This window comes from Columba livia, chromosome 8, assembly GCF_036013475.1.
Source record: "Columba livia isolate bColLiv1 breed racing homer chromosome 8, bColLiv1.pat.W.v2, whole genome shotgun sequence".
Taxonomy (NCBI): domain Eukaryota; kingdom Metazoa; phylum Chordata; class Aves; order Columbiformes; family Columbidae; genus Columba; species Columba livia.
In genome coordinates this window covers 15,510,676-15,524,542 of record NC_088609.1, presented here as the reverse complement: position 1 = coordinate 15,524,542, position 13,867 = coordinate 15,510,676, and the positions used below count along the sequence as shown (strand labels likewise).

At 44.2% G+C, this 13,867-nt stretch overlaps 2 protein-coding genes across 8 annotated transcripts in view; one reads left to right on the top strand and one right to left on the bottom strand.

Moving 5' to 3' along the window:
* The window catches only part of NTMT2 (N-terminal Xaa-Pro-Lys N-methyltransferase 2), a 36,410-nt gene extending 24,998 nt beyond the window's left edge, over positions 1–11,412 (bottom strand). The window contains exons 1-2 of one of the 6 annotated variants that reach the window (XM_065071067.1): positions 11,163–11,412; positions 8,799–8,876 (exon numbers count right to left, since the gene is read on the bottom strand). Coding sequence is in view for 2 of the 6 variants with exons in the window: in XM_065071069.1 (XP_064927141.1) it covers positions 8,799–8,876 (78 nt within the window). In the remaining 4 variants the exon portion in view is untranslated. Of the gene's footprint in view, positions 1–8,798; positions 8,982–11,162 lie in introns of those variants that run through there. The other 5 variants (XM_065071071.1, XM_065071069.1, XR_010474076.1 and 2 more) reach the window with 5 other exon arrangements.
* Positions 11,413–11,433: 21 nt separating this feature from the next.
* The window catches only part of KIFAP3 (kinesin associated protein 3), a 71,024-nt gene continuing 68,590 nt past the window's right edge, over positions 11,434–13,867 (top strand). For both annotated transcript variants that reach the window (XM_065071052.1, XM_065071051.1), the window contains exon 1: positions 11,434–11,588. In XM_065071052.1, coding sequence (XP_064927124.1) covers positions 11,557–11,588 — 32 coding nt within the window. In that variant the 5' untranslated portion in view covers positions 11,434–11,556. The remainder of the gene's footprint in view (positions 11,589–13,867) is intronic.

Here is a 13,867-nt window from a genome sequence, read left to right as displayed (position 1 = left end):
TCTCACCTCTCATGAGAAACCCTCACTTTGAACCACGTTTCCAAAGCAGAGTTCACTGCCGGTAACCCTTCAGGGCATACACAATTCCTGTGAGCTTTCATGGGTGCAGTTACAGCAGCAATCTGTTATCATTTATACAATTGGAATTTAGCAATCTGGAATTCCATCTAAAGCAACTAAACACAGCACGTGAGCCCTATGGGTAAACCATTATAATTCATGTACATGAAATTGGCCAGAGCTTTATCCCTATGGTGGGAATATACAGTTCTTGCCCTTTAATCCTTCTAGCTCCGGACCAACACTAAATTACATTTTTAAGGGAGTAAGTGAAGCCACTCTTAGGTGGGAGTTGGAGCCTGTCTCATGATGTCTCAAGCACAGTGACAGTCACAGTGGGACCCTGACCTGGAGATCCATAAACAGCCTGCTAATGTAAATTGCAATATTTGGGGAGAACTCCTGCAAGCTTCGACCGTGAGGATTTTATTTGGTTCTGGCTAGGGACTCTCAGTAGTGCTGGGGCTGAAGGGAAGGAAGGGCAGGGTTCCTGATGAAACTGCAGCAGAGGCTGCTCTGTTGTTCTTGATAAGAAGCATGACAGCTGTGCCCACAACATCTGGTTTTCATTGAACCCTAGTAAGAGTTCCTTGCTGAGTCTCTTCCACCCCATATGTGGTGGTTTAATTGATGGAGCCTGAGAAGGTTTTAGGTGCAGCATGGAATGCCGCCTTTCACTGTGATATGTGACTCCAGATACAGTAAGGCTGGGCTGCTTAGAATAGTCTTTTAAAAGCATTTCTTCTCAATATTGAATTCTGCATATATTGCCCTCTGTTGACTCAAGCGCATGATAAAATTCCTTTTCTAAGTGAAAGCTAAGAAAAAACCTCCTGACTGAGTGACAGGGTTTGTGGGTTTTGGTAAATGCAGGATCAAGTCAGTTGTAGCCTTGTGCGTGCAAGCATGTGTATAGTTCCTATCCCCCCATCGCTCTGCATTTAAGAATGCAGGCACAGCCCTCGAACCAAAGAGGAAAGGGGTCTGGAGACTGGCTGCCTCAGACATTGTGGACTGCACATAAGAAGAGAGTTTTCAGGAGTGACCAGAGAGGATAGTGGTTTGGTGAGCCAGGATAAAAAGGATCTTGCACACTCAGGAAACAGCACGGAAAGCAACACAGAAGAACCAGCGGGTGAACTGGGCAAGTGGGAGGTAAGCTACTCTTAACCTCTTTCAGCTCTGGTATACAACTGCCAGAAACGATTTGGTAAAAAGTCTGTCAAGGCTTTATTTTCAATTCCAAAGCAAAAGAAGGTGGGGAAGCCATACCATCAAAGCTCCTGCAAACAGCACTGTCAGAAAAACATGCCTTTTCACTTCCTCTCAGCTGGGTCTTTCCTACCTATGGCAAATGACCGACCCGTCTGCTCAGAGCAAGAAGCATCTTGCCCAGATATCTTGTCCCTGACAGCAAACAGCAGCAATGCCTAGGGAAACAGTCTAAACCCATTAACTAGGAAATGTGCCTTGGCGGGTTCTTAGCACTTACATCCTGCTCCTGCACAGAGACACAGCAGATATTTTCCTTAACTCTTAAAAGACCCAGGCATGACATCTGCCATCCTGGGGATACCAGAGCATAGGCTAGTGATGTGCTGGGGCATGAGAGCAGTGATACCAGGAGGGGACAGACTTTCTCTGGAGTGCAAACATCATGACAAAACAGAAACTCCAACCTGAGGTACCAGAGCGTGCAATGGATAGTAACAGACCTGTAGAAATAAGTGATGTGGGCAGACCATGGGTTAGTGAGACCATTTAACCTTCTGCAACATGCCTATCTTACTAGAGAGGCTGAGATGTAAAGATCCAGGATTTCAGATCTGGAGCTTTGTGGACCCCTCCCAGCTGTTGGCTAGGATGACAGACATCAGATTGGTTATTTCTCTGATCCAGTACAGCAGCACATTTCACAGCAGTGGTGTGTTTCTGTTAGTGCAGCTAAAACTAGACTGGAAAACGTGTTGTTCTCTGAGCCATGGGGCAAAAAGACACTTAATTTCTTTTAGATTTGTGCCTTAACTTCTTCTACCTGAAATAAGTCTCATACCTCCTCTGACTGTTGTGAAAGGTCCTCTCTGGACAACAAACTGCCTGTGCTGCAGCCCATCCAGAGCTGCTCCAGCCCAGCTTGGCCAGCCCATTCATCTGTGCTGTCTGTCTGTCTGTCTAGTATGCACAGGGGGACTGACCCTTCAATGCTGCCAAAGAACTGAACTCTGCTTAGCTCTCCCTCAGTGCACTCCCGATCATGTGTCTCTCTTATTTACCTGGCAGCCAGAGCATACAGACCTCTAGAAACTTAATTAACTTTCAAACTCTGCACACATCTTTCAATGGTGATTGCACTTGGCCAACAAGTCATGAAGTTTATTGAAGCGAGGAAGAGACCTGATGAATGCATGGATAGGCAAGGCAAGATAAAACTAATTTCCTTAGGAAGCCCAAGGAAAGCCAGCTGAAAGGAAAAAAGACAAGCTGACTGTAGGGAACAAATCTGACAAGTGATCTTGAAAGGGCTCTTCCACCTTTAGGTCCTGACAAGGAACCATCTGACAGAAGCCAGGTGCAATTGCACACCAGGGAAATCAGAGGGGGTCAGGAGCTGTAAGCAGCATTTTTACAGTATCAGTAAAAGTATAATACCCCTGCAGTTCAGGTGTAGTGTACCGGTGACATTGCTGGCTTGGGTAGCCTTCATCCTTAAAGTGTCTGAGTTAACTGTGGAGTTTTCACAATACTAGGAACTATGCAGTTAAATCCTGTGCATGCCCTGGAACATTAAACTCAGTTTCTGGAAAACCAAGTGATAAGTATCAAGGAGCAAGAAAACCAGATTAAGCCCAACTCCTGGACAGCATAAACACATGGGAACATGAACTGCAGAAACTATAAACACATCCCTACTTGGGAAATATTGCTCTTACTCACAGGAACGGCTCAAAATCTGCTAAACCCACCTTTGTTCAGAACTAAAAGAAGGCACCTAAATGATCAAGACTGAAAACTATTTGCTTTGCATGAACACTTCCTAGCTGAGCTCTCAGACTAGAACCATCCAAAAGCCAAATGTATGTGTGTTGTCCTCTGGAAGCAAAAAATAATCCAGAGATGAGAAGTTCAAGATGGTTAAATGTTTCCTCCAGAGTCTGGGGATTAGAAGTCTGGGCAAGTAGCAGAAGAAGTAAAAAAAGAATAAAATAAAAGAAGAAACTCTTAAGTGACCTGACAAGGGAAACCTAAATCTTCTTTTTAAGGGGTTAAGTTGTACTAAAGATTGAAAAATTAAATCCACAGCTGTCTCCAGAGGACTATATCTCACTAGGAAAGCTTCAAGTAAGTTTATCATGTATCCAACACCTAGACATTGGACCCCGGGGACCACTACAATAATATTTCCTCTGGATTAGCAAGAAAGCTAGTAAGTGACATTTGTACGAGACTAAATTTAAGTTTAAGTGGTTTTCTTATTATAAAATGATAAATGAAGAATGAGTATACTGGGAAGGAAAGTTCTTACAGTTCATAAATCTAACACATCCTCGCTATTTATTTTAAAATGCACTGTTATCTCCTAAATTCATTTTATTTGGTGACATCAGTAATTTGATGTTTTTACGTCTATCATCCTCCCAGTGAGGACCAACATGTTCTTTACGAGCCATATTTTTAATCTCATAATCCCCTTTATGAGGAATGCTTTTAATTTCAGAGATCATGAGCACTGGCATCAAGACAATACAATACATATGAAAAAATTCAAGAACAAAACTTTAGGAAACACAGAATGGATCTGGCACAATTACGGTGCTTGCCTTCTTCTGGGATTCTTCACTACTAGCCAATAAAGCCCAGGATATGTTGGAATGCTATTAATTAACTCGCCTCGCTGTGCCTTGCCACGAAAACTGATATGCCACTGGGTTCCAGGGAAATCTTATGAATCATATGAGATGCAATACTTAGCCAGAGCTGGGTGAACTAAGGACAACTTTAATATGTTAACTTTGGAATCTGAAATCCAGCAGTGAATTGAGTTTTGTACAGAAGGCACAAAATAAAACTCAGACATCTATACAAACACCAATGTTGGAGCTTTGTAGCACAAAGCACTTCTTATTTATGCATTTCACACTTTCTGCATCTGTCTAGAATACATGGAGTAACAGACCACAGGTCCTCACAGCAAAATGCCCACAGCCTGCGGAGGGACTACAGTGATGGAGCGTTATCCCATTCTGCCCACAAAGTGCATCAGTGACAATAGCGTTTCCCATTTCTACGGAAAATCCTGAGTCACACACTCATGTGCTACTCTGTGCTTGTACAGATGCATATGTAGGAGGTGTAATGAAGAAAAGGCATACATTGCAAAATTAAGTGGGCAAAGTGAAATGAGGGGAATTACCTCAACAGCTTACAGATGGTAACTAAATTAGTTGAAAGCTGAAGGATTGTTTTTTCAACACACTGCTCAACAGCATTGTAAAACTTCCATTACTGTAACCCAGAAGCTTATGAGAAATAGTAATTACTAGAGCTGAACTCCTGGGCTCTCATATTTTCTTACCCATGGGCCGGCCAGACCAGCACCTGATCCTTCCTTCCCCCAGTGCTTTCTAGACTCCTGGAAAGTACGGCTGGGACGGTGAAGAAAATTTCTTCACCCCACTTTCCCTTCCACCTCTCAGGTTTCCTGTTGCCCCACACACACTTTGTTTATAACACCAGCACCTTCCGTGTCTAACACAGTCTCTTCCAGGCACTCCACACACTCTCCTGATGTTCCTCCCCTCTGTTTCACAGCCAGTGATCCCTCTGGCTGTTTCTGTGCTGAGCTGGCTAGGATACCACCTGGAATGCACACTGCTCTAGAGCTCAGGCTGCCTGCACGTCACATCCACTCATCAGAGGCATTTTGGGAAGCTCCTTGGGAAAAGCTATCTTGCCTGATATAATTCCAGCCAGAACTGATGGCCTAGGTGGAGCACAAGGTGGGGTCCAGGCAGCAAGCAAATACAGCCTTAAGGCTCTCCTAACTGTGATGAAAATGCAGCCACAGCTCCCATGATGAGCCTTCACTATCTGCATCTTGCCTGTCATTGACTCCCAGCTGACGGTCACATCAGTTACATTTTTTCTTACAACTATCTCTGTTGTATACGTTTTTCTAGTTTCCACCCCAGCCACATTGCCATAGATAGTTCTGGGAAGACCAAATAGGATGAAGGGGCAAGTGCACTAAATCAAACAGAAATATAGCATCTGCTTGGATTTCTGATGAGTTTAAAACTGACTGATCATCCACCCAACCCAGTGGACTAATACTTTTATTATTACGAACCACAATGTAAATAAATCAAATTAGCATATGAACAGAACCCGTGAAGGAATGTACTGTACATTCATCATCCACATTATCAGATTTAAAACCAGGAGTGACTTCCATGACCATCTAGTTGGCCCTTGAGTATAAGATACAACAAAGACCCCCACTCATTGATCCCCACATCAAGACCAGCCTTATCACTACCAAGTGGAGGGATTACTCCATCCCCATAAACGATACGAAGTTATCCTTCTTACCCATTCAGCACTGGAAAGACTCCAGCCGAAGTACTGTACCCAGGTTTGGGCATGGCTCTTCAAGAAAAACATGGGCTGACTGAGTAGCTTTGATAGAAAAAAGGAATGGTTTTCTCGTAGCAACAACAATTCAGTGCTGGAATAGATTCCCCAGGAAGACTATAATGCCCATCACTGAAGACTGAATTAGTGACAGGAATAATATGAGTACAAATTATTTGACTTGGGGCAAGGGGATAGACTAAAAGAGGTTGCTTCAGCACAGTTTGCTATGAACCTATGAGTCTGCTTAAGCAGGAGCATTTGTTTCACAAAGGCATCTACTCCTGACATAAAGACTGATAATAATGGAGAAGCATCCAGCCATAAATCCTAAGGTAAACTATTCCACTGGTTAAGTGCTATCCCACTAAAATTTCATGCTTGATTTCAGGTCTGCATTAATCTAGCTTAAATGCCTCTCCTTGTGCTTCTACTCTGCTATGCTTCTCACGTGCTTTGGTTAAAAGTAAGTGGAAACAAATACACAGATGCTGCTATCTGCAAAAGAAGCAGGATTTGCCCTGATACGACAAACAAGGCTAGTGTTGACCAGGATGGTTCAAAACTTAATGAGAAAGATTTTGGCTGTAAAGTGTTCTGTAAGATCTTCACTTTTTCTAAGTAAACAGCCATTGTCTGAGATATTTATAATAAATTGTTGAAATCAGAAATTTTCCTTTTGAATCTGTTTGAAATTAGTAACTCGCTTTAAGTCAAATGTCACCTGAGCAAAATCACTTCAGCTGAGGTACTCATTCCTTACTCTCTTTTTGCTTTTTTTGACAAAAACCTAAAAAAAAGGTAATTATTTTTGAGCAAAGTAGAAAGAATTTGATGATCACATGCAGAATCCTTTTCTTTTGAAGGGGAGGGATGAGGAAGAGGGGGAATTCCTGATTTATGATCAAATATAGACTTGCTCAAGTGTAAAGAAGACCTCTTCTTGAAAACACTTAAGCTGGTGCTTAACTTTATTACTGTGGCAACATTAAGCATGTGCTTGAGTGGTTGCAGAGTCAGAACCATAAAATGTCACAGCCTTTATAGCTATGAGTCTGCTTTCTGCCTGCTGCATCTAATAAACATTAAGAGGTGAAATTCTGTCCCCATCAGGGTCAACAGTAAAACTCTCATTGACTTCAGCAGAACCAGGATTTTGCATAAGAATCTCCATCACTGTCACTGGGGCCCAACAAGATGGTGCTAGCAGAGAGAGGCTATCTGCTCACTCTTGTATGGACACTTCTGTATTTAATCTTTCTATGTTTGCCTTAGTCTAATTAAAATCAACCCAAACTGAAAGCACATCCTTGGCTCTTTGGATAGGGATACTGCATTTCAGGTTGTCTGTCAGAAAATAAGCAGAAATCACCATACATACTGAACACACACACACACACACAGAGAACATATTGATGTGCAGATGTGGCACTTAGGGACATGGTTTTGTGGTGGACTTCACAGGGTCAGGTTTACTGTTGGACTCGATGATCTTAAAGCTCTTTTCCAACCTAAATAATCCTATGAAAATACACAACATACTATTCTGTGCTGTTCACAGCAAAACTCCCTCTTAAAGGGTTGATAACTCAATGAAAAAAAGAGGTAACGTAGCACCATTGTGGTACATTTTATATCTTCCAACACTTCTTAGATCAGTCTTGCCTGGGACATGAGTAAACTGGTATTTTTGCCTAAGTAGCAACTCTCAAGTCTCAAGTTAGGCACTCCAAGTCTACGCAGATGGTTGCTTTGTCACATCATCAGCTGCAGCTGAGCTTGGGCACTGTATTCCTGCCTGCAGGCTTGCACAGGTCTGCACATGCAGAGTTTATAACACTCCAGCTGCTGAGGAGCACTGAGGCACAAGATGGCAGAGGTCAGTTTATCACCAGCTGGAAATACTCATTCAGCCAAGTGAACAAGCGTACAAGGCCTTCAAACAAGATCACTGTCGTGGAAGTGAGCAATTCTGATTTGGATAAACCAATGGAGAAAACAGGATCCCTTTGCTCTGTGATGTCTAGTTTAAAAAAAGCTCTGCTTCTCTATGAAGACGTCTTCTTCTGTTCACATCTTTAGATTTTTCTTTCTACATTTGAAACAATGAAAACCTACAGATATTAATAATTTTCTTCACTGGTTTAAATGAGCCACAAATTGATGCATTTTCTTAGGTCAGTGTTGAATGAGATCATTATAAAATACAAATCAAGCCCTCCATAAAGACTGTTTTCATTTTTGTGAATTCTCATATTCAAGGATAACAAGAGCACCCAGTCTTTACCAGTGGGATCATGTACCATATTGAAAAAGCCTTTCACTTGCACAGATGTCCCTGTCACTGCTGATCAAAAAGGCATTAAAGAATCACCTTGTTCTGTGTCCCAAAATTAATTTCATCCAGAAGAGTTAAGCCAGATTTTCCCTTTCCATATCAGATTTTGCTTTGCCTCGTCTCACTTCTTCCAGTATAAACTTTTAAGCCCAGGGTTTATTACCTCCATACCTCAGTTACTTATTATGCAACAGCACATCAGAACATCATCATCATCTCCATCCCCCACTGAGCAGCATAGTCTAATCGCTTAAAATGTTTGTCTGAAAGCCATTCCTTCAGATTGCTTTACTAATAAAAGGCCTTAAGGAGTTTTATACATAGTTCATTTTTACAAGGTCTAGGAAAATATCCTGTATTCACTATTTTTCTCCTGAAATCTACCCATATTCTTTTTTTCTGAGAGCAAGATGCAATCTTTGATGAAGAGATTACAAATCTCAGGGTTGCGTTGGTTTCTTAATGCCACATAACAGAATTTAATCTATTACATTTTAACAATTCCATTTGCTATAGAAAAGCAATGTTGGTTATCACAATGACATGAAAAATATGTGTAGGAGTCAATGAAACTTTGAAGAAATCAGACCCCAAGGCATTTTTGACATGCAGTCTCGTGGTTATATATCAAAGACCCATATAAAGCTCACTGAAGACAATGGAAACATCTTTGTTGACTTCAAAATCGGGCTTAGCATCAGTACTTTTCAGTCACAATGAATTTGTTTTATATTAAGAGAACAAATAGGAAGAAATAAGATTAAGTTACCAGGAGACAGTATGGTGTGTGTTGCTCCAATGTCACAGAGTGTATTCTGTCTAGCTTGTTAAGAACATCTGGACACATCTTGAGAAAAAAAAAAAGACAAAGAATCTCATTTTTTTTTGCATAAAAGTGTGCTTCCTCAAAAATATTAAAGGGTTTTTGCTTTTTTAATGCAAACAACAAAATTGTTGTCCATCTCTTCTGCTCTTATTCTACCGTATATTTAATTCTGTAGAACCAGACCTTGGACAGCATTTGGTTTACGATTTAATTTTAAAAGAATCTACCATGCACAGCAAGGTTTTCAGTGTTTGTGCCATGTGGTTTTCTAAACCCAGCATCAACTGGCTGCTGCCAACAGACAAAATTATCTGATCGTGGCACTACTTGTGGCTCAGTCGCTCCACAGCTGAGGTGTTTTCATTTGGACTCTGTCAGGCTGAGACAAGCGCTGCTGCCCTTTTACTCTCTGACAAACAGCCAATTTTAGCCCAAACATCATGGCACGCTTAACTGCAATAAATGTTTATTTTCCCATATTCTTCAGGTCCCACATTCTTTTGTATCATTCTCATCTTGTAATCTTTGACCTACTCTATCATATGCAGCTACAGCTATTCTCTACTTGTAGGCATATGTAACCAGACTAAAAAAAGAAATTTGCAGTGAAAGAGATAGAGATTGTCAGGTACTTGGCACTCCAAAAACACCAGAGTATTTATTTATATGACTGCAAAGTTTAACGCTTGGCTCGCGCTTATCTGAAGAGCTGCTGACATCACTGAAGAACTGTTGCTCTGATCAGGTAATCATATATATTTTTCTCTTTGACAGGAATTAATACAAAATATTACTGTGATAAAAACCAGAATGAGGATAGTAACAAAAGCGTTATGTTCTAGCAATGTTTTGTACATTCATTACTCTAAAGTAGCACTTCATATTTCACAGGATAATTTCTTTTTCCATTTTCTGTTAAGACACAGGCAGGGCACAGTATGGAAACCACAAAATATTTTTTGCTGTTCTGTTACAGATCATGAAAATATAAAAATTGTTAGTGTTCAATAGGATCAGTAGACATTAAGTATTTATTCTTAATATTTTGCCACAATAAAACCAAAAGTTTAGATACATGACTAGTATTTATTTGTGTATTATCCCTACAACTCTGGGTAGACAGTCATTTCAACTGTATGTAACGGGGCTGCAGTCCAGCAAAGAGCACTCCAGAAAACAACACATGCAGGGATCTGCCCTGCATCTTATACTTAACTGCTGTTAATTGCTACAGAGTGGTATTATCTTTCTATTCTGAAACGCAAACAACAGTCCCCGCTTATTGCATTTTACAAAAAACAAGCAGAAATTAAAATCCTATTTTGAGGAAATACAGAGAGTTTAAAAAGCCAACAAGATGCTGCTGCCTCTAGTTCTATGTGTTATCCATTTAGTTCCTACTCAGATGGTCAGCAGGACCCATGGGCAGCTGGGATGGGCCTGTTTTACTTCTGTCATGGATATTATAACCAACAGCTTAGATGAGTCTCCATTCTGGACTCAATGCTGCTCTGATAGAAACTTTAGATAAACTTTTAAGCCCATTAAGATCGTTTCTGATACCTTTTGGATATGATGCTGTTTGGTTGTTATTTAGAGTGCCTAGGAAACAAAGGAAAGAGACGGAGGACTGAGGCGCTGGCTGTACAGTGTAACTTTTCTAACATCAATTTTGGATTTCCAGCCACACGCCTGAGGCTGCAGCCACAGATGGGCCACCACCCCACACCTCCTGCATTGGTAGCTGAGTGAAAGTGCTACTAACCCCAGAGGAAGACTATGTTTCAAAACACCTTTCTGACCAAGGCTGCCTTAAGACTGGGCTTAGCTGAGAGCTGATGCTAAGGAAAAGCAACAGCTCAGATGGCCAGAACTGGGCAGGACAGCACAACAGCCGCTCTTCAATCCTCCCCTAAATATTGCAACCAGGAGCATAAAGTCTCCTTATTCCTATTGCTCAAAACATCCTGAAGTACCAGGTATTAAACAGGTGGCATCTCTGAGAAAGGGCAGGACTGATTCTTGACTCCCAGGTCAAGGCCCTGTGACCATGCCCTACATGGATCTTCACTCTCCTCAGTACCATTAATTTCGCTAAGGGACCAGCCTCACCCGGCCTGCCCTGTGTGGGGACTGCAGGCCGCCATGTCCCACTGGCCCACCGTGAAGATGCAGACAAACCCCGAGGCAGCGGGTGGAACTGGTAACGGCCCCACCGGGGTGCTGAAGCCTGTGGGACAGGCCCGGCCCTCAGGGGCGTCGGCTACAGCCCCTGGTCTGCGAGGCCCCTCGGCCCGAGGAGCTTACCTAGCATGGTGCGTGAAGGCCGCTGCCCAGCCTTCGCACCCTGAGGGGGCACTGGGGACCACGGCTTCGTGTCCCGGTCTCCGGTAAAGACGAGGTGGGGAGGCCACATCGGGCAGGGAGGCCGCCTCATGCCTCGGCCCGGGCCCGGTGAGACAATGGCTCCCCCACGCCTGCAGAGGGCGCCTGGCCGCGCGTGGCCGGCACGGCGCGCAAGAGGAGCGCGCGAGGAGCTCAGGAAGGCCCGCGCAGTGCGCATGCGCGATGGCCGCCGCCGGGCCGACCGGCGGCGCTTGCGCGCTCCCAGCCAGCGGGGTGGGGCGGGGCGGGGCTCGCGCTCTCCCTGGTAACAGCCGCGCAGCGGGGCCGCGCCCGGGCTGGGCCTCCCCCCGCCGCCATGCAGGGCGAGGACGCCCCGTACCTCAAGAGGTAACCGGGGGGCCTGGCCAGAGTGCGGAGGGGAGGCGCGTCACGTTGTCCTGAGGGGTGGAGGGGAGCTGTGGGGCTGAGGCGCGCCAGGTTGAGGTGGGGGCTGGGAGTGCGGCTGAGGCGCGGCAGGTTGTCCTGAGGGGCGACGTGGGGTGTGTGGGGTGGCAGACTGAGGTGCTGGGGGGTGAGTGGGTGGGAGGTTGTGGGGTGCGGGAGCACAGTGGAGCTGAGGCGTTACGGCCTGTGGTGGGGGCTGGGTGGGGGGTGGTGGAGTCAGGGGGCAAGAAGAGGCTGCGGGGAGGGGATGGGGTGTGGGGCTGAGAGGTTGCAGGTTGTGGTGAGGGCTGGTTTGGGAATGAATGGGAGGTTATGAGACGGGAAGTCATAGATTGGGTGGAGTGACTGGGGTTGAGAAGTGACTGGTTTGGGAGGTGACTGGAGGTTGGGGCATGGAGGCAGAAGATGGGTAGTAAGCTTTGGTTTGAGTGGTTTGGGAACGAGAGATAAATTTGTTTGGAGCAGGCTGAGGGGTGGCTGCCCAGTCTGGTGACCAGGAGACTTGTAGGGGGGGCTGGCAGGCTGAGTTAGGGATGAATGACGGTTGTAAGGTGGGTTTAGGGTAGGCTGAGAGATGGAATGGGTAGCATGCTGGTGGTAACTGGTTGGGGAAGGTGGCAGTTCGAAGGAGTGCACTGTTTTGGGGATGGTTGTGATGGCATTTTGTGGTATGCGTTTGGGATGAGGCTCTGAGGTGGCAGCAAGTGGAGAGGAGAATGGATGCTATTAGATAAGTGGATTGTTGTGTGGGTATTAGGGGTTGGAGTGGGACAGGTGGTTGCTTTGAGGAATAGATGGGCTGGGAAAGGATATTAGGCACTAAGGGCATGTTCTGGGTGTAACTAGGAAAGACAAACTGGTTTGGTGGATTGGGGGGGACAGATAACTGGCTTGACAGATTGGGGGGGGGACAGATAATTGTGTGGGGCAAATGGAATGTCTTAGGAGTCGGGATGGTAAACTGAAGGTGAGAGAATGAGTATTGTGAGAATTGAGATGCTGTATGTGTCCACGTAAAGGAAGATTGGGATAATGAGGTGAAGGCTGAAAGAGTGAGGCTGGATTGCTGGAGGAAGTGTGAGCAGGTTGTATTGAGCATTGGGAGGGTAGGTTGTGTTTGGACAAGAAGGATCAGAATATGATTCGAGGCATAAGGATGATAAGGTGACAGAATAGGTGACGGGAATAGAGAATGTCTGGGGATGGGTCGTGGAGGGGGAACACTGCTAGATGCTGGCAGCATGGGTAAGAAAGGATAGCAGGTTGGAGAGATGATCCTGAGAGGTAACTGTGGTGTGTAAAGTGGGTGATCTGAGTTTGGCGTTAAGGATATGATGAATGAATGATGCCTTTATCTATCTGTTTGGCAGTGAGACCAGTCAGCCTAAAGAAAAGAGTCCAAGTAGGCAACTAGTGAATGTCCATCAGTTGTGTTCAGAACAAAAGTGCTAGCAGTCCTGAAAGATGTCAGGCCATCTAGGCCTCTGCTAAGATTTGATGTGTGAACAGTGCCACTTTCTGCTGCCATGCAGGTGATTTTATCCTTCGCATCTTGAAGGACAAAAGATGTGGAGCTCCTGGTCTTTTGTTTGTTTGTTTTTTCCTTTTCTTCTCCCCCACCCCCCCTTTCCCCAACACTTTCCTTTCCATGTTATTAGCATTTACAGAACTTACTGTTTAGGCTGTCTGGGTTTTCCCTTGTTTTTAATTCCTCATATGCCACATATTAAGACCCATAATCATAACAGTGGGGAAAAACCTCTTGATAATCTTTGGACATTAGTTCTGTCATGTAAATGTCATAACAGATAAAAATCAAACAGCCATCTGTAATTAAATAGATGACTGTAACTTTAGAACAGTGCCTATTTTTAGCCTTGCATGTTCTGTTTGTGCCATCTTATGTGTTTTTGGAAGAATCTTCTTTATTTTGTAGTCGTCATCTCTGCTACAAGTATAGTTTCCTCGCTTTTTAGGGAGGACAAACCAAAAACATCAACCATGCTGTTAACGTGACTGGGCTCGTGTGCAAGTCTGGTTACCCCTCGGATCCCTGTTTCCCTTTGTCATCCTCTATGAGCACTCTCCCTCCCACCAAGTCTGACTTGCTGGGATTTGTTATTGGATTTTCAGCCTTATTCACGTGTGCAATTTGTGCCACTTGCAATTAGGATAGTTTGTGTTTGCTTTTTCCCCCGAAGGAATTAGTTAATAAAGGGTAT